Raw genomic sequence first — 24,045 nt, 5'->3', positions numbered from 1 at the left:
GATGGATATGTGAAAAGAGAGGATGTGGTGCAGAGCAGGGAAACAGAAACAGCCAAAGATTGTCTCCACCTGCACTGTAAATTTTACGATTCTATGGAGATATTTAAAATTGAACAATAGATTTATAAAAAAGTCCCAACGTCTGATTTGTGATTGTCATAGTCCCTAATTCAGAAATTTTTTCCAATACTCTACCTGCTCGCCCACTCTCTTGGTAGTAATTCTCCATGGATTTACTGAGAGTCTGATGAAGCACAAATCGTACATCAGCTTTGTCGATGCCCATACCAAATGCCACTGTTGCCACGACAACCTGAGATAGGGAACACTTAAATCAGAACCAAAAATGCATCTTATGTTGTAAATCAAACAATATTACAGCGTCATTATAGTGCAGAAGGGGGACATTCAGTCCATCGAGTTTGCACTGGCTCTCCGAAAGTACGTTCTAACCAGTCCCACTCCGCTGCCTTATTCCCATAACCTTGCACATTCCTTCTTTTCAGATAGCAATCTAATTCCCTTTGAATACCTCAATCAAATCTACCTCCACCATGCTCCCAGAAAGTTGTTCCAAACTTCAACCACACATAGTTGAAAACATTTTCCCTCATCACTTATACTCCTTTGGCCAAATATTTTGAATTTCTGCCTTCAAGTTCTTAATGCTCTCGAGTGGTAATAGTTTCTCACCGATTACCCTGTCCATATCCCAGATTTTGAGTACCTCTATCAAGTCTCCCTCAGTCTTCTTTAATCCAAGGAAACAAGTCTCAACCTCTTCAATCCATCATTACATCGACAATTCTTTATCCCAGAAATCATCCTTGTAAATCTCCTCTATATCCTCTCCAGCTACTTCACATCCTCCCTCAAGTACAGTGCCCAGAGCCAAATGCAGTCTCCAGATGAGACGTAACTAGGTCTTATATAAGGTTAACATGATCTCCTTAGTCTTGTATAGCAAAAGATTAGGTGACTATATCTTTTCCAGTGCAGATATTCCCTATGTAAATGAATGTCTAAAGGAACAACTGCAGAACTTATAACCACTTCCACCTGTTCCATAGATCATTTCACATGGATATAAGGGACTTTCTTCGCAATCAGTGCTCGGGTGCTAATTTGGACGAGCGGAATATCCACAGCACGTTGGCACAGTGGTTAGCACTGCTGCCTCACAGCACCAGGGGCCCAGTTTGATTCCCGGCTTGGATCACTATCTGTGCAGAGTCTACATGCTCTCCCCTTGTCTGCGTGGATTTTCTCTGAGTTCTCCAGTTTCCTCGCACAGTTCAAAAGAGATGCTGGTTAGGTGCACTGGCCATGCTAAATCCTTCCTCAATCTACCTGAGGTGCTTTTCACGGTAATTTCATTGCAGTATTAATGTAAGCCTACTTATGACAATAATAAATGAACTTAAACCTATTGTCGGACTCACACTATTACTATCTCGCTATTATCATCAGATGGGAACCATGAACTAAAGCCAGTTTACATTCTTAGATGGATATAAAAGATTTCATGGTGCTATTTCAAAGGGCATAGGAATCTCACCAATGTCCTGATCAATAATTATCCCTCAACGAAACACACAACAAAGAGAATCAAGTAATTTTCTTACAGCTTGTGGGATCTTGCTGTATGCAAATTGGCTGCACGTTGCCTACATTACAGATAACTGCATTTCAAAAGGATTTCATTGGTTGTAGAGCACCAATGTAGGGATTCTATTCTACACAAAGTTTTTCACAATAGTTCTAATTTTGCCTGACCTTTATTTTGTTTAAAGTCCAGTCCTTATGAACTTTACTCTTCGCTGCCGCCTCCATGTTGGCGTGGTAACACCCAGCTGCAATGCCAAGCTTCTGAAGACTACTGGTGACCTGTTCAGTATCTTTCTGAGATAGGCAGTAGATGATTCCTGGAGGAAAAGTGAGCAGAATCAAAATGACAGTTCAGATTGCACCGGGGTACTAGCGGAAATGCACCTTGTGGCACATTAGATACAGCAACCCAAAGAATATTGGAAAGCAGAAGAAATTTGAAATATCATTGCAGGGATAACCAGAAAATCTTCACAACATGCTTCTGAGAAGTAATAACAGTGATTTTGAGAGGATTGGAAGGTAAGGAAGGAGAATCTGGTTAGCTGACAAAAAGAGAAGAAACCTGAAATCACCATTCCCACAGACTGGAAGCAGCAATAAGAGAGGGGGAAGCTGGAGATGTTTCAAATGCCTGGACTCCACTATCCATAGTTACCTTAAGACTTGCCCACATTAGTATCTACTAAAGGATCCTAACATGGTTTAACTTGAACATGGGTTGAAATCTCTGCAGGCTATTTTCCAGAACTACCTGTCAAAACATCTGGATCTGAGCATACTATTCTGACAGCACAGGAGGCAGCCTTTTCAATCATTATTCCAGTGCTAACTGTTTGAAAATCCATCTGAGTCGTCTCATCTTCCATTGCTTCAGTATTTTTCAGTAGAATTTGTCTCACCACCCTTTCAGATAGTGCTTTCTAGATTACAAAAAATTGCAGTGTAAAACAAATCCTCCTGACCACCACCCTGGTTCTCTTGCTAATTATCTTAAATCACAAATATTGCTAAAAAAGAAGAGACATGCTGTCAAAGCTTTTCATCTTGCACGCACCAGAACAGGTTTGCAACAATACCAACTGTAAGGGGAACAACAATTTATCCTGCATGAGAAGAGTGTGCTGATTGGTTGGCAAGTAGACCCTGATTGGTAGGGGGGTAGTCATTAGACAATGCACCAAGGAACAGTTAACTGCCAAGCTGTTGTTTAAATTCAAACCAGGCAGCTCAACTGTTTAGTCAAGGCACCTGGGAGTGGCTGTCACCCAAGCTTCTGTTCAGTTGAAAACAAAAGCGTAATGCAGTGACATGAGTATCTTAAATCTGGTTACTAACCCAGTTCATTTACTTCATCAAAACTCAACATTTTGAAATCCTCTATTAAATATCCCTCTCTCCATGTAGCACTCTTCCATCAGAGCACAACATAATGAGTTAGTCCACATTTCTGCGAGACTGTAAAAATGCGTGAAGGCTGAGAGCTCATAATTACACCCATATGGGTTTAAACTCCATGGTATCATTTTCCAGGATAAACTGACCCAAGTGAAGTATGTCAAAGGTATTGCAAGCTATACCATTGCTGTTTAGGGCCAATCCCATAGGTTTCCAATTAGACATCACCCTGGAGTGTATGGCATCTAAAGCAGGGATTTTAAACCATTTTTCTGCATTCCCTTTTGTTTCAACTGTTCACAGAATTTGCTACCTACTCCTCTGGACTTTGTTGTTTGCATATTTGATTCAAAACCTGCCTCCTCCTTTATCTCAATGGCAACAGCACAGGTTCAATTCCCGTACCCAGATGACCATAAGCTACTCTCCCCTTTGAGAGGGAGAGCTGACTGGTGGTTATTTAGCCTGAGGATCACCATACCTCAAGCAGGGGGCAAGGTTGAGAAGGTGGGACTTCATGAATAACCTCAGCCAGTATAGGAATTGAACCCGCACTGTTGGCATTGCTCTGCATCATGAACCAGCTGTCCAGCCAACTGAGCTAAACTGACCAGGGTATTGAGCAAAGACAAGAATGGAAAATGATGGCCAAGTATTTTCAAATGTACCAGTCTTCCAAAGTCAACAAGTGAATGTGGATTTAAGAAAGGTATTGATGAGATGGTGACATTTCATCAGATGGGTGCTTGGTTGGAGAGGGGAGTTAGGAAGTTTGATTATTGTAGTTCAATATAAAAAAAATGAAAAACCTGATTTTCCTTTGTAACGTCCGTTGATGATCCTCACCATATCTTCAATGCAGGCTTCAAAACTGGCTGGTTTTTGCCGAACCTGCGAAATTAAGGAAATTACAAGTAGTAAACACTGCGAGAATTGCTTGTGGGTCAACTCATATCCCCGAGATCTCTACTATACAAAAATAATCAAGAACACTTCAAACATCTGTAATAATATATTGTGAAAATTTAAGTGAAACCAACATCTATTAACAGGAACATATAAAACAAACATGACAGTTGTTCAATATCTCAGTGCATTTTAGGTACCTCATAAAACAGATTGGGTCTGTTAAAGGAAGCTGTAAACATGAGGCATTTAGGAATGCACAGTATCTTCTTCACATCCTCCAAGATATTGTTTGTCGCAGTTGCTGTCAACCCAATCAGGGGAGCATTTGGGAATTGGCGCTTCAGGATACCAAGGCTCTTGTAGTCTAGAGGCAACAATGTTTAAAGTTTATTGCTAAACGCACTTACAGGAAATCTTTATCCTCATCCAAACTAAAAACAAAACCCCACCCAACGAATACAGGCTTGCCGGTAATCCATCTCATTTGCTTTGTGGGATCTTGCTGTGCTCAAATTGGCTGCAGCGTTTATCTATGCAGCAAAAATGATTTCGCTTCACCAGGGACAAGGTGCATTGAGATGCCCGGAGATTGCAAGCCCCTTCGTATTGTGGAATTTTGAATAATACATTGGCCAACTAATTTCAATACGGGACATAAACCCATTATATAAAGTACAAAGCTGTAGATGTTCTTTCCCCTTTGGGGCATCTGAAGATATAAGTACATAGAAAACTAACAGGTCAAAAAAAAGGCCCAATGCTCCATCAAGCCTGCCCTATTGCAGCATCACGACTGAACACCACTTTATCCCTTCATGCAGCCATGTAATATCCTGAGAGGAAAATACTCTAAATTCCCTCTCTCACCACCCCACCCCCACTTTCAGGTAACCAAAACTAATTCTAAGACGACAAGGATCAAACATCAAACACAAAGACACTCATGAAGGAATCTCTGCCTCAGTGAGGGACCCATCCATCTCCCTCATGAAGGTGATGCAGAAAGTCAACGGCCACACCTAACAGCTAGCAGTGCATTCTGGAGGTTCACTACTCTGGGAAAAGATAAGCTGCCCAACATCCAATCTATTCTGACCCTTATGTAGTTTAAATGCAAAACCCCAATCTTCCCCAGTCTTTTCAACTAGATGTAGACCACTATCAAGGGTCTTACAACACCAAGACATTAGGACTCACCAGGCCTGAAGTCATGACCCCACTGACTGCAGCAATGGACTTCATCAATAGCAATACGGGTCAGGCAACCTGCATGGTACGCCTTTTCCAGCTTGGACATGAAGACTTTACTTTTAGCAATCTTCTCTGGGGTTACATACAGGAGCTTCAGTTTAGAGGATTTGTTCAGCATTTCATCATGGACCCACTTTACATGCTCCTGAAAGGGAGAAAATAATTACAGTACAACGGAAGCCAAACGTCACATGGTGGGCATGGTAACAAACCTCCTTTCGAAAATATATCAAGACAAATATATTCTCAGCAACAATTAGCTAGCAGAACTCCAAACATCATTTTCAGGACACATTTGCTGCCTACAAATTTTTCCCATTTTAGAGTGCTCAAGGTTCTGTGTGGATGTTCAAACTGAGGTGGGAGTCAGTCAATGGTGAGCGTGTGCAAAAAGCTCATTATTACCAGCAAAGATCTAATTGTCAACCGCGGGGCAGCACGGTGACACAATGGTTAGCACTGCTGCTTCGCAGCGCCAGGGGCCTGGGTTTGATTCCTGGCTTGGGTCACTATGTGGAATTTGTACGTTCTCCCCGTGACTGCGTGGTTTCCTCAGAGTACTCCGATTTCCTCTCACATTCTGAAAAGACATGCTGGTTAGGTGCATTGACCCATACAGGTGCTGGAGTGTGGTGACTAGGGGAATTTTACAGTAATTTCATTACAGTATTAATGTAAGCCTTACTTGTGACTAATAAGTAAACTTTTAATTTTGTGTTGAACTCAAATTGCAATGCCACTGGGCCAGCCTGAAAGATTCTGAAAAAAATATCCTATGAAGGTGGTGCAAGGCCGGTGTGATTATATCTCACACTGTTAACTGCAGAAAATGTTTGTTTACAATTGGAAACAGACACACAATGAAGATACAGTGTTAGGTTATCACACGATACTTCACTCTGAATCTGATACTGTTTTTCCCTTCTTGGGGTGGCACAGTGATTAGCACTGCTCCCTCACAGTGCCAGGGTTCAATTCCCGGCTCGGGTCACTGTCTGTGTGGGGTCTGCATGTTCTCTCCGTGTCTGTGTGGGTTTTCTCCAGGTGCTCCAGTTTTCTCCCACAGTCTAAAGGAGTGCGGATTAGGTTGATTGACGAGGACTCTAAGACAAGGTCAAATTCATTTAAACAATCATGTGCAAGTGTCAGTCAGAGGTGATGACATTGTTTTGGACTAAGGTCCATAGATAGAAGAGCCAGTCAAGGAAAATAAGAAAACATAATTGGAAAGGAGGCATGCTGAAACTGCTCTTATACAAATGAGGCTGGTTCAAATTTTGGCAAGGGTATGCTAGAGCATATCCTTAAAGGAGTAAAAATACAATCACAGCAAGGTTTGCCAGCATCTCTACTCCTGACACTCAGACTAACAACATTGGTCATCTCATGAAAACAATTTTTAACATTTGTAATTTGTTACAAAGATAACCAACTCCTCAAAATGTATTTAATTTTCAATGGACATAAAAGATTGCATGGTTCTATTGGAAGAAAAGCAGTGGACTATTCCAACGTCCTTGTCAAAATTTGCCTCTCAGCCAATATCAATAAAACATAGCAGTTAGCAGTGAACTAACAATGCAGCCATTTGGTACATCTGCGGTTGCCCATAGACTTGTATGTGCTTTTGCATTGCAAATTTGTGTCACTCAATTTTCCAAAAATCACTGCATCCTCCAGGGAAAATCTAGGGCATGTGTGAGCAGGGCAAGCAACTGTGTCTCTCCTTAACCAACAGGGTGGATGTACTGTCAAAATACATTGTGGAATAATGAAGTGTCAGAATCTGTAATTTAATGTGAAATCAATGTAAAAAGCAGAGACAGAGAAAAAGGACTAAATTAAGAGAAGTAGAATGATAGAAAAGTAAACCATTTTTAATTTAAACCCTTTTAGCAAACGACTAAATTGTTAAAATAATAAGGAATGGAAGTCCACATTTGTAATTTTCAGAGCCAGAGAGGTTGCCAGTTAGATTCATCATGCCATTAAAAAGGGTACTTATACTGGGTCTATTTATCGTGCAATACAGAGGTGATATTCCACATGTTTCCATCTGAAATCTTTCAGCAACATACCGATGTAGCAAAGCTTCCTGAAGTGGAGCTTGGGGAGCAACATTATGATTTTCTCGTTTTACCACACGTGTAGTTCGATTTACACTTTAATAACATTGAGCAACTATTTGCATTAGAGTGAACAGTACAATACAGGAACAGGCCGTTTGGCCCTCCAACCCTACGCCTATCATGATGCCTACCTAAACTAAAACCATTTGCATTTACGGAGTCCTTATCCTTCCATTCCCATCCTATTCATGTATTTGTGTAGATGCCCCTTAAATTCTGCTATCTTGTAAACCTCTATTAGGTCACCCCTCAACCTCTGTTGTTTCAGTGAGAACAAACCAAATTTACCCAACTTCTCCTCGTAGCCAATACTGTCCAGACCAGGCAACATCCTAGTGAACCTCTTCTGTACCCTCTACAAAGCATTCACATCGTTCTGATAGTGTGGCGAGCAGAATTGTACACAGTATTTCAAATGAGGACTACGTAAGATTCTATACAGCTGCAACATGACCTGCCAATTTTTATACACAACGCCCTGAATGATGAAGGCAAGCATGCCGTATGCCTTCTTGACTACCTTCAGATGTTCATCCTTCAGGATGAAAGGCAATATGTAAACACAAGCTTTCTCTTTCTTACCTTAGTGCTGTTGGAATTCAGCATGGTGGATGGGATGCCCAATTGTTCTAGGACCATTAGTTGATCCTCCATCAGCGAGATTAATGGACAGATTACCAGAGTAAATCCTAATTGAAGAAAGCAGCAATTATTTCCAATGCAACCACTTTTCTCCCCACCTTTAGCAATTTGTAAAAATCCACATTACAATAACTTTTAGTCAAATTAAAATTTTTTAGTTACATTTGTTTAATAAACATGCAACTCTATATGTGGATCTTTGTGCTATCAGGGCAATCGAAGGAAAGGAATCAAATAAAGGTGTGACTCAACCACCAGCTTTAATGATAATTAAAGTTTTATTCAGAACAAGAGATGGGATCTCATACATAAGACTCAATAAGAGAAACAGCAGGTAGGGGTGAGGTTGCTAATCAAGGAGGGTCTGGTATACTGAAGTGCACCTGTTTCAATGCGAGAAGTGTAACAAGTAAGGCAGATGAACTTAGAGCTTGGATTAGTATTAGGAATTATGATGGTGTTGCCATTACAGAGACTTGCTTAAGGGAAGGATAGGATTGGCAGCTTAACATTCCAGGATACAGATGTTGCAGGCGAGATAGAGGGGGATGTAAAACGGTTGGGAGAATTGCACTACTGGTTAAGGAGAATATCACAGCTGTACTGTGGGAGGACACCTCAGAGTGCTCATACAGCGAGGCAATGTGGGTAGAGCTCAGGAATAGGAAAGGTGTAGTCACAGTGTTGGGGGTTTACTATCAGCCGCCCAACTGCCAACAGGAGATAGAGGAACAGATATGTAGGCAGATTTTGGCAAGGTGTAAAAGTAACAGGTTTGTTGTGGTGGGAAATTTTAACTTCCCCTATATTGATTGGGACTCACTTACTGCTAGGGTGGGCAGAGGTGGGGCAAAGTTTGCAAGGAGCATCCAGGAGGGCTTCTTGAAACAGTATTTAGATAGTTCAACTAGGGGAGGGGCCATACTGGATTTGGTATTGGGGAATGAGCCCAGCCAGATGTTTCAGTTCGGGAACAGTGACCACAATTCAGTAAGCTTTAAGGTACTGATGGATAAACATAAGTGTAATCCTCACGTTAAGATGCTAACTTGGAGGAAGGCTAATTATAAAAATATTAGGCAGGAACTGAAGAATGTAGGTTGGGTGCAGATGTTTGAGGGCAAATCAACATCTGGCATGTTGGAGGCTTTTTTAAGTTGATAGGGATTCAGGAACGACAAATTCCTATAAGGATGAAGGATAAGTATGGTAAGTTTTGGGAACCTTGGATAATGAGAGATATTGTGAGCCCAGTCAAAGAGGAAAATGAAACATTTATCAAAGCTAGGAGGCTGGGAACACACAAAGCAAGTGTGGAATACAAGGAAAGTAAAAAGAAACTTAAGTAAGGAGTAAGGAGGACTAAAAGGGATCACCAAAAAACATTGGCCAGCAGAATTAAGGAAAATCACAAGACTTTATATACGTATGTAAAGAGCAAGAGGGTAGCCAGGGAGAGGGTTGGCCCACTCAAGGATAAGGGAGGGAATCTCTGCACACAGCCAAAGAAAATAAGTGAGGTATTAAATGAGTATGCAGAATCGCTGAGCAGAAACTGATAGCCAAGTTCCACATACATGAGGACAGCCTCAAGCAGGATCTTAGGTTCATGTCACGCTATGTGTAACCCTCGCGACTTGCCTGGGCTTGCAAAATCTCACAAACTGTCCTGGCTGGAGACAATACGCATCTCTTTAACCTGTGCTTAACTCTCCCTCCGCTCACATTGTCTGCACCTTAAGACCTGTAAAGATTCACATTCCAGCCTTTACTTTGTAAATTGAGTTTGTGTCTTTCTATGCCCTGTTTGTGAACAGAACTCCCACTCACTTGATGAAGGAGCAGCGCTCTGAAAGCTTGTGGCTTGTGCTACCAAATAAACCTGTTGGACTTTAACCTGGTGTTGTGAGACTTCTTGCTGTGCTTACACCAGTCCAATGCCGACATCTCCACTACAGGGGAGGTCCCAGAGGATTGGAGAATAGCCAGAGGATTAGAGAATAGCCAATGTTGTTCCTTTGTTTAAGAAGGGTAGCAAGAACAATCCAGGTAATTACAGACCGGTGAGCCTTACGTCACTGGTAGGGAAATTATTGAAGAGGATTCTTCAAGACAGGATTTATTCCCACTTGGAAATAAGTGGACGTTTTAGTGAGAGGCAACATGGTTTTGTGAAGGGGAGGTCGTGTCTCACGAACCTGATTGAGTTTTTCGAGGAAGTGACAAAGATGATTGATGCGGGTAGGGCAGTGGATGTTGCCTACATGGACTTCAGTAAGGCCTTTGACAAAGTCCTTCATGGCAGACTGGTGCAGAAGGTGAAGTCACATGGGATCAGAGATAACTGGCAAGGTGAATACAAAACTGGCTCAGTCAAAGAACTCGGAGGATAGCTGTGGAAGGATGTGTTTCTGAATGGAGGGCTGTGACAAGTGGCGTTCCTCAGGGATCAGTGCTGGGACCTTCGTGTTTGTAATATATATAAATGATTTGGAGGAAAATGGAACTGGTTTGATTAGGAAGTTTGCGGACAACACAAAGGTTGGTGGAGTTGCGGATAGCGATGAGGGCCATCAAAGGATACAGCAGGATATAGATCAGTTGGAGACTTGGGCGGTGAGATGGCAGATGAAGTTTAATTCAGACAAATGTGAGGTATTGCATTTTGGAAGGTCTAATACAGATAGGAAATATACAGTAAATGGCAGAACTCTTAAGAGTATTGATAGGCAAAGGCTGTACAGGTACACAGGTCACTGAAAGTGGCAATGCAGGTGGAGAAGATAGTCAAGAAGGCATACAGCATAACTTGCCTTCATCAGCCAGGGCATTGAGTTTAAAAATTAGCAAGTCATGTTGCAGCTTTATAGAACCTTAGTTAGGCCGCACTTGGAATATAGTGTTCATTTCTGGTCGCCACACTACCAGAAGGATGTGGAGGTTTTGGAGAGGGTACAAAAAGATTTACCAGGATGTTGCCTGGTATAGAGGGCATTACCTATGAGGTAGAGAAACTTGGTTTATTCTCACTGGAATGACGGAGGTTGAGTGGCATACTGATAGAGGTCTACAAGATTATGAGAGGCATGGACAGAGAGGATAGCCAGAAGCTTTTTCCCAGGGTGGAAGAGTCAATTACTAGGGAACGCAGGTTTAAGGTCCAAGGTGCAAGGTTTAAAAGAGATGTACGAAGCAGATTTTTTTACACAAAGATGCCTGCAACTCGTTGCCAGGGGAGGTAGTGGAAGCGGACACAGTAGTGACTTTTAAGGGGCGTCTTGACAAATAAAGAATAGGATGGGAATAGAGAGGTCTCGTCCCCGGAAGGGTAGGGGGTTTTAATTCAGCAAGGTCGGTGCAGGCTTGGAGGGCCAAAGGGCCTGTTCCTGTGCTGAAATTTTCTTAGTTCTTTATAACTTTAAAGGGCAAAATCATTACAGCCCACAAAAATAATAACTTATAGAATTAGGCTCATTTACTTCACACTACTGGCTCTCAGCTGTTCTATGTCAGCTTGGGTCAATGGTGTCACTCCCACTTCCAAATCAGAAGGCAGCAGGCTAAGACCTCACTTGAAGGACTTGAGCTTAATTATTTCAGCCTAATAGTGAAGAAATGCAGCATTGTCGGAGGTGCTTCTTTTGGATGAATCTTTTAACAGAGAGCCCACCTGTCTGATCAGATGAGTGCAAAAGATTCCCTGGTACCTTTCAAAGCAGTGCAGGAAAATTCTGCCAATGTCCTAGCCAACATTACCATCACATAATTTATTATTGTTTGCTGTTTGAGAGAGCTTGCTGTGCATAAATTAGTTAAATTTGCCCGTATAAGGAGAATGACTACTTCAAAATTAATTCACTGGCTATGAAACATTTAGGGATATCTGAGAGGTGCTACATAAATACATTTTATAACTTTACCAAGCCAGCTTCCCTCAAGCGAGCAGCAGTTACTATTTAAAACACTGTGAAGCAACGTAAAAGGAAAAAGAAAAATTGAATTAAAAACAGCTGATTCTAAACGTTACAAATGGATGTGGAGCCAAATAAATTACTGTATTAGTGGAAGGAATAACATCGGCAGTTTGTGATACTTACCAGTGGAGCAGACAGCTGGCAGCTCATAGCACAAGCTCTTCCCACCACCTGTTGGCATGATCAGAAACATATCCTTCCCTGCCATCGTTACATTGATGGCCGGAAGCTGCAATGATCGGAAGGTTTGCAGTTTAAACACGCTCTTCAAAGCATCATCAACCTTCTGTGACCATGAAAAATCTGGTTGGGGGTAAGAGGTAAACCATACTGGTAAGCAATCTTTGAAAAATAAAAGCCCAGCTACTGATCACTTAGCAAACTATCAGTGTTAATCTCAAAATAATAACCATCTTTTTCAGTATTCACATATTAGAAATGTTAAAGTTTTATATATAAACTTTCAACCTAGCAAACAACCAAACAGCTTTGTGTTTAAAACAGAAAATGCTGGAAAATCTCAGCAGGTCTGACAGAATCTATGGGGAGAGAATATTCTCTCCCCACAGATTCCAGCATCTGCAGTATTTTGCTTTTATCTTTGTATCTATATGGATAACTAATATTTTTGAATGTCACTTTGGGTAGCAATTGGCTGCATGGTCTACAGTGGTTAACACCGTTACCTCACAGTGCCAGGGACCCGGGTTCAATTCCAGCCTTGGGCCACTTGTGTGTGGAGTCTGCATGTTCTCCTCATGTCTGAGAGGGTTTCCTCCAGATGCTCTGGTTTCCTCCCACAGACCAAAGATGTGCAGGTTAGGTGGATTGGTCATGGTAAATTGTCCCTTAGTGTCAGGGGATGAGCAGTGTAAATCCATGGCGTTATGAGGATAAAGCCTGGATGGGATTGTTGTCAGTGCAGGCTCGATGAGCTGAACGGCCTCCTTCTACACTGTAGGATTCTATGATTCTATTTACTATTTATTACAAGTTGGCTTGGCTCAGTTCACATTAGCATTCTCAATTCTGAGTTAGAAGGTTGAGGCTTCAAGTCCTCCTACAGACCCAAGGACGTAATTTAGACTGATAGCTCAGCACTGGAGTGTGCAGCTTTGCTGGAGGTGCCATACTTCAGATAAGACATGAAACTAAGAATCTACCCCCAGGTGAATGTAAACAATCCTGTGATATACAGAAGAAGCAGCATTCTGGCCAATATTCTTCCCTTAATCATCTCTATCAAAAACAGCTCATTTAGTTATTGTTTGCTCTTTGTATCAATTAGCTACTACATTTTCCTACATATTAACAAATGTCAACAACAATCCATTGACGTCAAAGCATTCGATTTGTCCGGAGGGAAAGATCATCATTCCCATATTAGTTTATTCTATTGTCATCATTCATATTGGTCAATTTTTTGACAAGTGAAATCAGTCTTTTCTAATCTGCATAAAATATTCTTGCAGCAAGGTAGTGCAATGTATATTTTATTGTACATGTGATACCACTCTCTGGACACGCAGTTTCACAGTCAGAGCGTCTATCGTGAATATGATGACTGACCAGTGAGCCCTGATGTGAATTTCCACTCGTTAAGTTTAATGGACCAAGACAAGGCCGCGTGCGCACGTGTTGATCTCAATCGAGTTCCCAGCATGTACTGCCATTGTGGCAGAAGCTCTAATCTTTGCTCAATAACAAAAGGTGGCTGGAAAAATAAAAAAATTCACACCCGAATTTCTGATACACACACATTGTGCAACACTCGACATAAAGCTGTAACATTTATCATGATGATTTTGAGGTTGTATTTGGGTGAAAGCCAAGTCCCAATCATGACAGGACTTTCAGCTCCCCTGGTGACTACAGATCAGAGGTGAGGAATTTTCTTCAACATTACTTGTCTATTCAAAAAAAACCTGCCTTGGTAAGAGACTTGTGGAACTTAAGGTTTCAAGAAGTTCAAATTAAAACAAAGTAAAATTTATTTATTAGTGTCACATTAACACTAATGAAGTTACTGTGAAATTCCCCTACTTGCCACATTCTGGCACCTGTTTGGATACACTGAGGGAGAGTTCAGCACGGCCAATGCACCTAACCAGCAGATCTTTCAGACTGTGACAGGAAACCAGAGCACTCAGAGGAAACCCACGCACACACGGGGAGAGCATGCAGACTTCACACTGACAGTGACCCAAAGTGGGAACTGAAACTAGGTCCGTGGCGCTGTGAGGCAGTAGTGCTAACCACTATGCCTCCGTGCTGCCCCAAGCAGCTGTGGAAACACAAATGGTTATTTGAAATTGCACTCGCACTCCCAAACAAGCTCAAAGCGAACAGAAAATGTGGGGATTTAAATTCGAAGCAGCATCCTACTCACAATAGCCACAGAATCCCTAGAGTGCAGAAGGAAGCAATTTGGCCTATCGAGTCTGCAGTGACTCTCTGAAAGAGGATCGTAACCTCCCCCCCAACCAATCACCATGACCCTGCACATTACCACAGCTATCCTAACTAACCTACATACTTTGGGACACGAAGGGGCAATGTAGCATGGCCAATCCTCCTTACCTGCATATCACTGGCAGGAAACCAGATCACCCAGAGAAAACTAACATACTCACATTGCTAACCACTGTGCTGTCCCCTACCACCATGCTACCTGTGTATGGTGACTTCACCCTACTTTATAGGACAGGCTCAGTCCAGAGTGTGAGGGCATCCTTGAAATGCAAACGGTGACTTTCATAACCCAATCAGGATTTACTCATAACATCTCTGACACCAGGAACTGGGGTTTCCAGGGAAATGTGGTATATCACGGTGCAGGCCCAGTAGAAAAAAAGTGGTAAGTATTTATATTTTCTTTTAATAGCTTTCTTTGTGGGTCAGTAGGGAAAAAGACTCAACTGCTTACCAGACTGCTGGGAACCATCTCCTTGGGTCCTTGCAGCAACCTGTTGCCACATGATTTCTACTCTTGCCTTGCCACCATTACAGACAACTTGGTGGTGATTTTGGGGGGATTGGTCATTCCCTGCTGTTGAATTTGAATTACTTTGTATGCTGTGCATTTCCAACCTTCTGAGGCCACCGCGCCACTCCCCGCCAATTTATTCTTCTGATGCTATTCCAAAAACTATATCCCCTTTGCCACTGATAGATCCGTCATCTTTCTTTAAACCAAACCCTTCATAATTCTGAAATCAACTCAGATGCCCGCATCTTATCCCTCCCTGACCCCAAATATTCAAACTATTCCTTACAACCAGAATCAATTCAACACTCCCATCTGAAAGCAATTGCTGGCAGATATTCTACAATGGACTAGCAATTAAAAATGAGGTGATCTTAAACTGAGCTTTGTAGATGGGATGTCAGCGCCACTCCCTCCTATGAGTCAGAAGGGCTCAAGTTCCCTCCCTGAGATTTGAGTATATAGTGTAGGTTGGCACCCAAGTTCAGCACATTCAGAGGAGACATGAAACTGAAGCCACATCTGCCCTCTCAGGTGGGCATTAAGGTCTCCTGTATCACTATTTAAAGATGTACTGACCAACATTTATCCCTTGACTGCACTATATCATCACACAGGATACATAGCACAAAACCAGGCTATTCAGTGTTCATGCTAGTGTTTCTGCTCCACCCAAGCTTCCCATCTTTTCTCAATTAAATCTACTGTCATAACTCCACATTCCCTTCGCCTTCATGTGCTTGTCTAACTTCCCCTTAAATGCAATCTATTCTACTTGTTTACTTATTCTCTGTGGTCACAAGTTCCACATTCTCAACACTTTTTGGGTGAAGAAGTTTCTTTTGAATTCCCTGTTTCTTGGTGACTATCCTATAAGGATGGTTTCTACTTATGTTCTTCCTTGAAAGAGATAACATTCTTTCCCTCGCCACCCTTCCAAAACTTTTCATTTTAAAAATCTCAATTAGGTCATCCTTCAGCCTTCCTTTAAGTTTAAAGTTTATTTATTATTAGTGTCACAAATAGGCTTACAGTAACATTGCAATGAAGTTACCGTGAGAGACCCCCTAGTCACCATACTCCAACGCCCACTCAGGAGAATTTAGCATGGCCAATACATACACCTAACCAGCATGTCTTTCGGACTGTGGGAGGAAACCAGAGCATCTGGGTGAAACCCATCAGATACCGGGAGAACATGCAGATTCTACAGACACTGTGTGACCCAGGCCAGGAATCAAACCCAGATTCCTGGATCTGCACTAACCCCCTGAGCCACCATACCGCCCATCAAAACCACTTCAAATGCATACTGACGTGCAACTTTGAGTTCTATATCTGATGCAACATTCAAGATTTAAGAAAACATTTGGGGCTATGTGGTGGCAATTTGTTAAGCACTACTGCCCCATCATACCTCAGTTCTAAATGTTTCATCCTTATTTTCAAACCTATTTGTGCTTTGACATTCCATCTCTTGATCTTCCCTATCTCACTTACCTACTCCTGCCCTATAATCCTCCAAAATCTCCACTCCTCCCTGGTCTCATGAGCACCCAATTCTAATCCCTCTACCAATGTGCAGACTCCACATAGAGTGACAGAAACCGGGAATCGAACCCAGGTTCCTGGCGCTAAGAGGCAGCAAAGCTAACCACAGTGCCGTCCTGTCCCACTGCCATTGGTGGGAGCTTACACTGCGCAGACTGACTGCTGCATTCCCTTCATTCAGCAGTGTTGACATGAGGGTATACTTCATTGGCTGGAAAGCAATTTGGGATGCCCTCAGGCTGTGAAAGATACATGAACTCTTTCCTTTCAAAGCTCTTCAAACTGAAGTGGACACAATGTGACTTCACTAACCGTTCTTGTTCCAGTCCTCTGCAGATACCTTTGATGATGCCATTGAGTTACCCTCATCACCCCCAGACAATTTTTCCATCTTCTTCTTTAGTTGCCGCTTCTTTTCCTGCAGCACTTGCTGTCTCTCCAGCAGTTCCTGCATCTGGATCTCCAAGGCCTCCATCTCACTGTCAACCAAGGCCAATTGGTCCTCCAGATCTATACATGAAGGAATTCTAATTAAGATGCTGATGTTACTCTGCCAATATCATTGGAATAGTGGAGAAATATGAGAAGCATTTGTATAAAGCGGAAAAAAGATTTTAGATAACAGTCATGCAAGCTATATTTAAACAGAATTTAAATGGATATTATTGATGAAGTTTTAAATTTCTGTACATGGTTCCGCAGTGACATTTCTGTAATGGGAGGTGAAAATTTAAGAATACATTACTTGGCAAATCAGAAAATATTGCCTCCGGCCAATCCGACAGCAGCCTAAATACCAATCCTTAAGGGGACAATTTCCTACATTTGTGTTCCAAAATGAAATCTAGATGGCATTGACCGGTAGCTCTCTGGACCAGATGTTAGAGTTTCCTAAGAGGGTGCCAGTGGAGCCCAGAGCTACAACAAAAGCAGGTCCAAATTGTTCCCATCCTTTCCAACAAATCAAGATACCCAAAGTAGCTGATTATGGTGGGATTGTTCTGCACATTGAAAACTCTGACAATAATCATCCGCATGGCCAGAAGCATAGTGGCTTCCTTTTTTCTTCATAAAAGGCTGGTCTTCGAGGAAGCCGGTGATGTCAGAATTCTGCAAAATGAAGCTATCATGCACGCTCCCTGGGTGGCATGCAAGAAGTTCATCTTATGGTCACAGACCATCTGAACATTCAGGGAGTGGAATCCCTGCCTGTTCACGAACTGTAGTGCCTGACATTTTGGAGGCTGCAGGGCGATCAATTGTCGCCTGCACGTTTGGCAGCTTGGCAATGACAGCAAAGCCTGCGGACCAGGCTTCCTGCTGAGCCTGGCCCACGTCAAAATGAATGTACCAGCCTGCCTGGGCGAACAGGGCATCCTTCACCTTGAAGACATACTTGCGGACCGAGGACTGGGAAACCCAACAGAGGTCCTCAATGCTGGCCTGTAAGGACCCGCTGGGGTAAATGTTGAGGCCGCCATAGGGAGCTGCTGTCTTCTGTACCACTAGGTGCCAAGTCCACAAGGACCTCACACCGGCGCTGCACTGCCTTCAGGGCCTGTGGCAGCTGTCCAGCAGCTCTTTGGACGACACGTGTATCGGAACCACCGGGGTCTCCATGAGAGAGACAGGGAGAAATTCTGTAAGGTTATCCATCCCAGGACCTGCGCTCCTTCCCAGCAACCCCTGTTCCAGATGAGTGTGGACACTGGCAAAGCTGATATCATGCCCTGTGCCAGGCACCACCTCGACAGGTTGGCGACCATCACTGCACCTGTACCAGGGGGGCCATGGACAGCGTATGGGTGGCTGTGCAGGGGTCCACATTGGGAAGCCTTGCAGCATTGACATGGGTGCAGCCATCTGCATATCCGGTGCAGAGTCTTCCAGGAATAGCTTGCAGCTGGGACAGAATGGGGAGGGGCACGCTCATTACTGTCACAGGTTCCCCTTGAGGACAGCACTGCAGAATCCACGCAGTGTGGGGAGCCTGCTGAGCTCCTTTGCTTGGAGCAGCCGGTGATAGACCTGCTGTTTGTTTGGGTTAGTGGGGCCTACAATGGGATTCCCTCAGGTGTTCGCTCAGCAGCCAGGAGTAATGTGTGCAACACCAAGCTCCATCCACCACTGACCCCTGAGCTCAGGACCCCCAGTAAAGCACAAGCCCCCTATACCACACACCCATGCAAGCTCCCCATCCTACCATACATCATGGCCATGGCAACGGCAATGGCGATGGCCCCCACCCTGCTGACCACTCCCCTCGCACCCCGGAGGTTGTTGCTTGGTAATACTCACTTCAACACCTGAAACAGACTTTTATAGAGCAGGTGTTTTTCTCGCCGGTGTGACGTCTGGCTGACGAGACGGTTAAGTGAGGGGGAACAACTCATTCTGAACTTGCTAATGATACTGAAATGCATTCAAATTGATGCCTCGTCCATTTTGGACATGATCCTCATCACGCCTGTAAAAAGTGTGTGGTAAATTGGGAACTGGTGGGAAATGGGCACATTGCTCTTTTGTTTTGCTTCTCATCTGTTCTTACAACTGCACCATTTCAATTGACAGGTGCAACAAGGTCGTAAGATCACATCCTCAATTTTTTTTCTGGGACTAGGCATGCAATGGATGAGAAACCTAACCCTCCAACATGGATTTGAGTACAGATCAAGCTCATCAGATTAGAATCACTTCTCTAATTTTTTTCTAAATGGGAAAGTTTAGCAACCCTTTGGTGCCAGCACTGAGCCTCAAATGCTGGCAGTGGGATTGGACAATTGGGCTGTAGCCTAATTTCCAATTTTGCATTCCCATGTTGCAAGACTTAGCACTGGGTGATCAGCTTGATGAATGCACCCTTTAGCTTGGTCAATCTTAACTCGTACTGGTGGGCACAAGTCAACTACTCTCCATTAAACCTAAACATGAATGGGTAACCTTGTTCCACCAAATAACCAGCGTGGGCAGAAACGTAAGACTGGTGCAGGGAGCACCCTTCAGATTAAACTAAAGCAGTTGAGAGCTTAAGAAGCTAACCACCTTGAGTACCCACTTTGAAGAGCACAAACTTCACCAAAACAGAGCTTCTAGTAAGTGTCACATGGCAGCAAATGGTTAACTTACCTGAAATGTCAGCCATTCTTGAATAGGGTAACAGTCACTCCTCAGAGATACTAGTACACCTTCAAAACCAACAAGAAAAATGTAACCAAGAGAATACCTACAAACATATTATATATATATATATATATATACACACACAGCACAGTTATAAGTAAGCTTGGCTTTCTACAGGTCCTTGTAAAAGACTTCTCCCTTAAAGGTTTCAACCTGACCATTTGTTACTATTAAACCTAAATTTTGTTGTGTTGCTTCCCAACAGCCACACATGTATAAATAACATGTTGCTATGCAGAATAAATCAGAAGTGCCCAAACTGCAATCTACGAGCTGTGAAGTCAGTCAGTTCTGGTACCCAATCTCAAGTGGCTCAGTTTTATTCACATTTCTACTTCCTTCTCACTGGTATACCCTCTCTCAATTGTGCGTTTTCAGCAAGACTCTTCATCAATCTTGTTTGTTGCATTACTCTTCAATTGCTGATATCTGTTAATAACTGAACAAATTAAGAAGTGGATTTATGTTTCATACATTACTCATGAGAATACATGATGTAGGGCTTAAACAGGAAAATCTTGGAAACCAGCCTCCTATCCATTGCTTATGCTCACATTTCCCACTGCCTCATCAAAGCAGCCAGCAAAATTAAGGACCCCACGCACTCTGGACATTCTCTCTTCCATGTTCTTCCGTCAGGAAAAAGATACAAAAGACTGAGGTCATGTACCAGCCGACTCAAGAACAGTTTCTTCCCTGCTGCAGTCAGACTTTTGAACGGACCTACCTTGCATTAAGTTCACCTTTCTCTATAGCCTAGCTATGACTGTGACACTAAATTCTGCACTTTTCTATGAATGGTATGCTTTGTTTATAGTGCAAAACACAATACTTCTCACTGAATACTAATACACGTGATAATAATAAATCAAATCATTATATTAAGTGCATGTTGGGGATGCTGTGCGTTGGAGGTAGAGGGAAAGGGGTTAACAAGTGGAGCTAACATAGTAGGCAAGTAGCTACACGAAACTAGCACATGGCTTCAATTTGGTAACTTCTCAAATTTTGTACTTATCAAGCGGGATACAAGATGCATGCTCTAACTACAAACATTTCCAAATTGTTATCACTTTCTTCTGGTCTGAACGTGAACCTTAGCCATCACTATTCTGTCATAAAATTCCAGTGTTTATAACAGTTCTGAGCGTTGCTGCAGAGAAGCCAAGTTCCCCAGAGAATCCAGTCAACAGGAAATCCAATTAGAAATTTACAGCTCACCAATGTTTACATTTGATCGAGCTGTAAAGCCAAATTTGGATGGTGTGTGTTCATGGCTCAAGCTACTAAATTAATCACACCAATGTTGGAATTGTCAGCTAAAGAAAGGCAAAGGAAACTTCTGCATCCTGGAAGTTGCTTGATACAGAAAAGGAGTTGGTTGGCTACACATAACAATCATCTAGTTTACAAAAGATTCCAGCATTGTGTGAGGAAAAACCTCAGCCATGGAGAGCTTTTGGAAACCGTAGTTACAGACACGTGCTTCGTGAATGTTTTATTTTTAAATTCAAAAAAAGATGGCTCCTTAAACTTCACAAATACAATTCTGTAGAAAGACTTGGAACAGTAGATAAAGTCTGGTAACCCTTCCCTCCCCTGATTAAGGTTTAATTTTATTTCTGAGTTCAGATATATTCAAAAAAATAGGTTACAGCAGTTCAAGTGTATTTCTAACTTTTTTTTTTAAATGTTGAGTGTTTCTGCCTCTACCACTCTGTCAAGCCTCTCTAAAGTTCCTACTGCCTTACTGAAGTCCATAGTTGTCAGTGGACCCTTCAACCAAAGCTAACTGGACTTTCCTGTCCAATCTATCTAGTATGGGTTTTCTTTTAAAATAAAATGAGGGACATTTTAAAATAGGACTTGAATTGCTCAACCTCACCCTGAAGACCGCCAGGGTCAATCGCCAAAGGACTGTACTAGAAATAAGGAAAAACTTTCCCCTCACAAGACAAAATACATAACAGTTGGTCACCCTGATATCTACTAGGCCCCTTATAACTGCACACACTCCAATTAAGTTTCCTCTCAGCCAGCTCGCCTCAGAAATAAAACACCACCATCCCCCTCCAACAGTCCCATCATTTTTCATGACTAAAATTGTCCATCCAAAGCAGCATGGTGGCACAGTGGTTATTTATACAAGTTCAATTCTACCCTTGGACGAGTGTGTGGAATTTATATGTTTCCCCAGGTTTCCTCCAGATGCTCTGGTAACCCCCACGACTTGCCGGGACTTGCAAAACCTCACTAACTGTCCTGTCTGGAGACAATACACATCCCTTTAACCTGTGCTTAATGCTCTCTCCACTCACATTGTCTGTACCTTTAAGACTTGATTACCTGTAAAGACTCGCATTCCAATCATTATTTTGTAAATTGCGTTTGTGTCTTTATATGCCTTGTTTGTGAATAGGATTCCCAATCATCTGACGAAGGGGCAGCACTCCAAAAGCTAGTGGCTTTTGCTACCAAATAAACCTGTTGGACTTTAACCTGGTATTGTGAGACTTCTGTGTCCCCCCACAATCCAGATGTGAGGATTAGGTGGATTGGCCATACTAAATTGCCCTTTAGTGTCCAAAGGTGGATTAACCATGATCATAAAAAGATTAGTCATAAATGCACAGATTTATGGGGATGTACAGAAAGTCAGTGTAGACTTGATGCACCAAATGGCCTCTTTCTGCAAGCGATTCAATGGTGCTCATCCCTTGTGCAAGTGCAAGGAAGTGCCCTTCAGAGGGCCCACTATCTCGTGGGAAAGCACAGCAGCCAGTTAGAATGTGGTAAAGTTACACAAAACGTAAATTGAGATCAATAACTATCAATAGTTAATCTAAGCTAGTTTACCATAAAATATAGGAGTTGAATTAAACCACTCAGCCCATCAATTCTGCTCAACCATTCAATCAGGGCTGATCTGTTTCTCAACCCCATTTTCCCACCTTTTCCCCATAACCTGTAATCCCTTTAACAATCAAGAACCCATCTAATCTCTGTCTTAAATACACTCAAGAAAGCGACCTACGCAGCGTTCAGGGGCAATTAACTCATGGGGCAGGATGGTTATCCGTGCAGGCTCGATGGGCTGAATGCCCTCCTTCTACATTGTAGGAATTCTATGAAATGGGACACCCCCCAAGGGTGGTTTCTGCTTCAGAACTCCAACTTAACCATGGAGTGCGCTGACTGAACCTGGGATTTATCCGACAAAGGAGCAGAAAGCGGTCCAAAAGCCAGTGGCTTTTGCTACCAAATAAACCTGTTGGACTTTAACCTGGTGTCGTGAACCTGGGAGCCCTGAGCACTGCTCCAGGTGAGTGGTACCTGCGCGCGGGTCACTGCAAGCACCCCACCCTTCCCACCCGGCCCTTCAACCAATCAGCATCCAGGCCGCGCGCCATTGGCCAGCCAATCACAGCCAGGCCGGCCATTTCCATGACGTCATGCCTCGCGCGAGCCTCGTTCCGTTCTATTTTTAAATTTAAACGGTCGGATTTTTTTTCTTAAAATATAAACCCGGCTCCGCCATCACCTCTGCCTGCTCTCCCCGTCGCGGTTATGTTATTTACAACCCCGCCGCTTCAAACCTGTCAATGATGCTGGACCAGCGGAGATGGAACAAGCGGCAATCTCCCAACCTGCCAGAGAAAAGGGCAGGGCCCTCGCCGTCAATCACCCTCCTTCATCCAATCAGAGCTGGAATCCCCAGCCACCAATCACTCAGCAGCCGCTTTGTCCAATTAGAGACGCGTCAGTTCGAAGGGTTCTCCCTGCTCCACCAATTAGGTGCCATCTCCCCCCAAAATCCCACCAATCAGCTGGCTCAGAATTCCTCCAATCGGAATCGGGGCTTTGTTGCTGTCAATCACATAAGGCGGCGTTTTTCTCCAATCAGAAGTGAGGATCCCTCCCATTCAGCACTCCGCGCCTTCAATCAGATCTAGGATTGGTGGGGGGCCCCCAACCAATCGGAATTGAGGATACCGCCCACCCATCTCTCGTCGCCTGTAGTACTCCTCCAATCAGAGATGAGGAATCCGCCCACCCATCGCTCGTCGCCGGTGGTTTCCCCCATTCAAAGAAGCGACCTCTTCCTGTCAATGAGCCGGGCTGCTGCTGTCAGTCACTTGGGAGGGGCGGAGCCTACCGACCTCGCCCCGCCCCCGGAAGCGGGGGCCTGGTTACTAGGGGGAGGCGCGTTGCTTCCGGAAGACGTGGCGGTCCGATGTGGATTTGGCGAAGCTGGATGAGAATCAGCGGCTGGCGACATGATTTCCCTGACAGACTCGCAGAGTGAGTGAGGCGGCACTCCGGCAGGGGAAGGGCGGTGTGCGCTCTGGCCGTGTGAGCCGGTGGAGATTGGGAGGGAGGAAGCTGGCCTGGCTCCCTTCTACACGGTTCTTCCCTG

At 43.4% G+C, this 24,045-nt stretch overlaps 2 protein-coding genes across 3 annotated transcripts in view; one reads left to right on the top strand and one right to left on the bottom strand.

The window, feature by feature from the left end:
- Positions 1-23,298, bottom strand: part of recql (RecQ helicase-like) — a 35,665-nt gene extending 12,367 nt beyond the window's left edge. The window contains exons 1-10 of the mRNA XM_080207212.1: positions 23,225-23,298; positions 19,575-19,633; positions 16,761-16,958; positions 12,035-12,214; positions 7,878-7,984; positions 5,113-5,311; positions 4,113-4,279; positions 3,816-3,897; positions 1,777-1,925; positions 196-313 (exon numbers count right to left, since the gene is read on the bottom strand). Of these exons, the coding sequence (XP_080063338.1) occupies positions 196-313; positions 1,777-1,925; positions 3,816-3,897; positions 4,113-4,279; positions 5,113-5,311; positions 7,878-7,984; positions 12,035-12,214; positions 16,761-16,958; positions 19,575-19,590 (1,216 nt within the window). The 5' untranslated portion in view covers positions 19,591-19,633; positions 23,225-23,298. The remainder of the gene's footprint in view (positions 1-195; positions 314-1,776; positions 1,926-3,815; positions 3,898-4,112; positions 4,280-5,112; positions 5,312-7,877; positions 7,985-12,034; positions 12,215-16,760; positions 16,959-19,574; positions 19,634-23,224) is intronic.
- A 529-nt stretch (positions 23,299-23,827) lies between these two features.
- Positions 23,828-24,045, top strand: part of golt1ba (golgi transport 1Ba) — a 29,149-nt gene continuing 28,931 nt past the window's right edge. For both annotated transcript variants that reach the window (XM_080207211.1, XM_080207210.1), the window contains exon 1: positions 23,828-23,930. In XM_080207211.1, coding sequence (XP_080063337.1) covers positions 23,906-23,930 — 25 coding nt within the window. In that variant the 5' untranslated portion in view covers positions 23,828-23,905. The remainder of the gene's footprint in view (positions 23,931-24,045) is intronic.

Source organism: Carcharhinus amblyrhynchos, chromosome 19 (assembly GCF_965287045.1).
Source record: "Carcharhinus amblyrhynchos chromosome 19, sCarAmb.v2.hapA, whole genome shotgun sequence".
Taxonomy (NCBI): Eukaryota; Metazoa; Chordata; class Chondrichthyes; order Carcharhiniformes; family Carcharhinidae; genus Carcharhinus; species Carcharhinus amblyrhynchos.
Note: the sequence above shows the minus strand (reverse complement) of the source record. Positions and strands in the feature narration are given on the sequence as shown.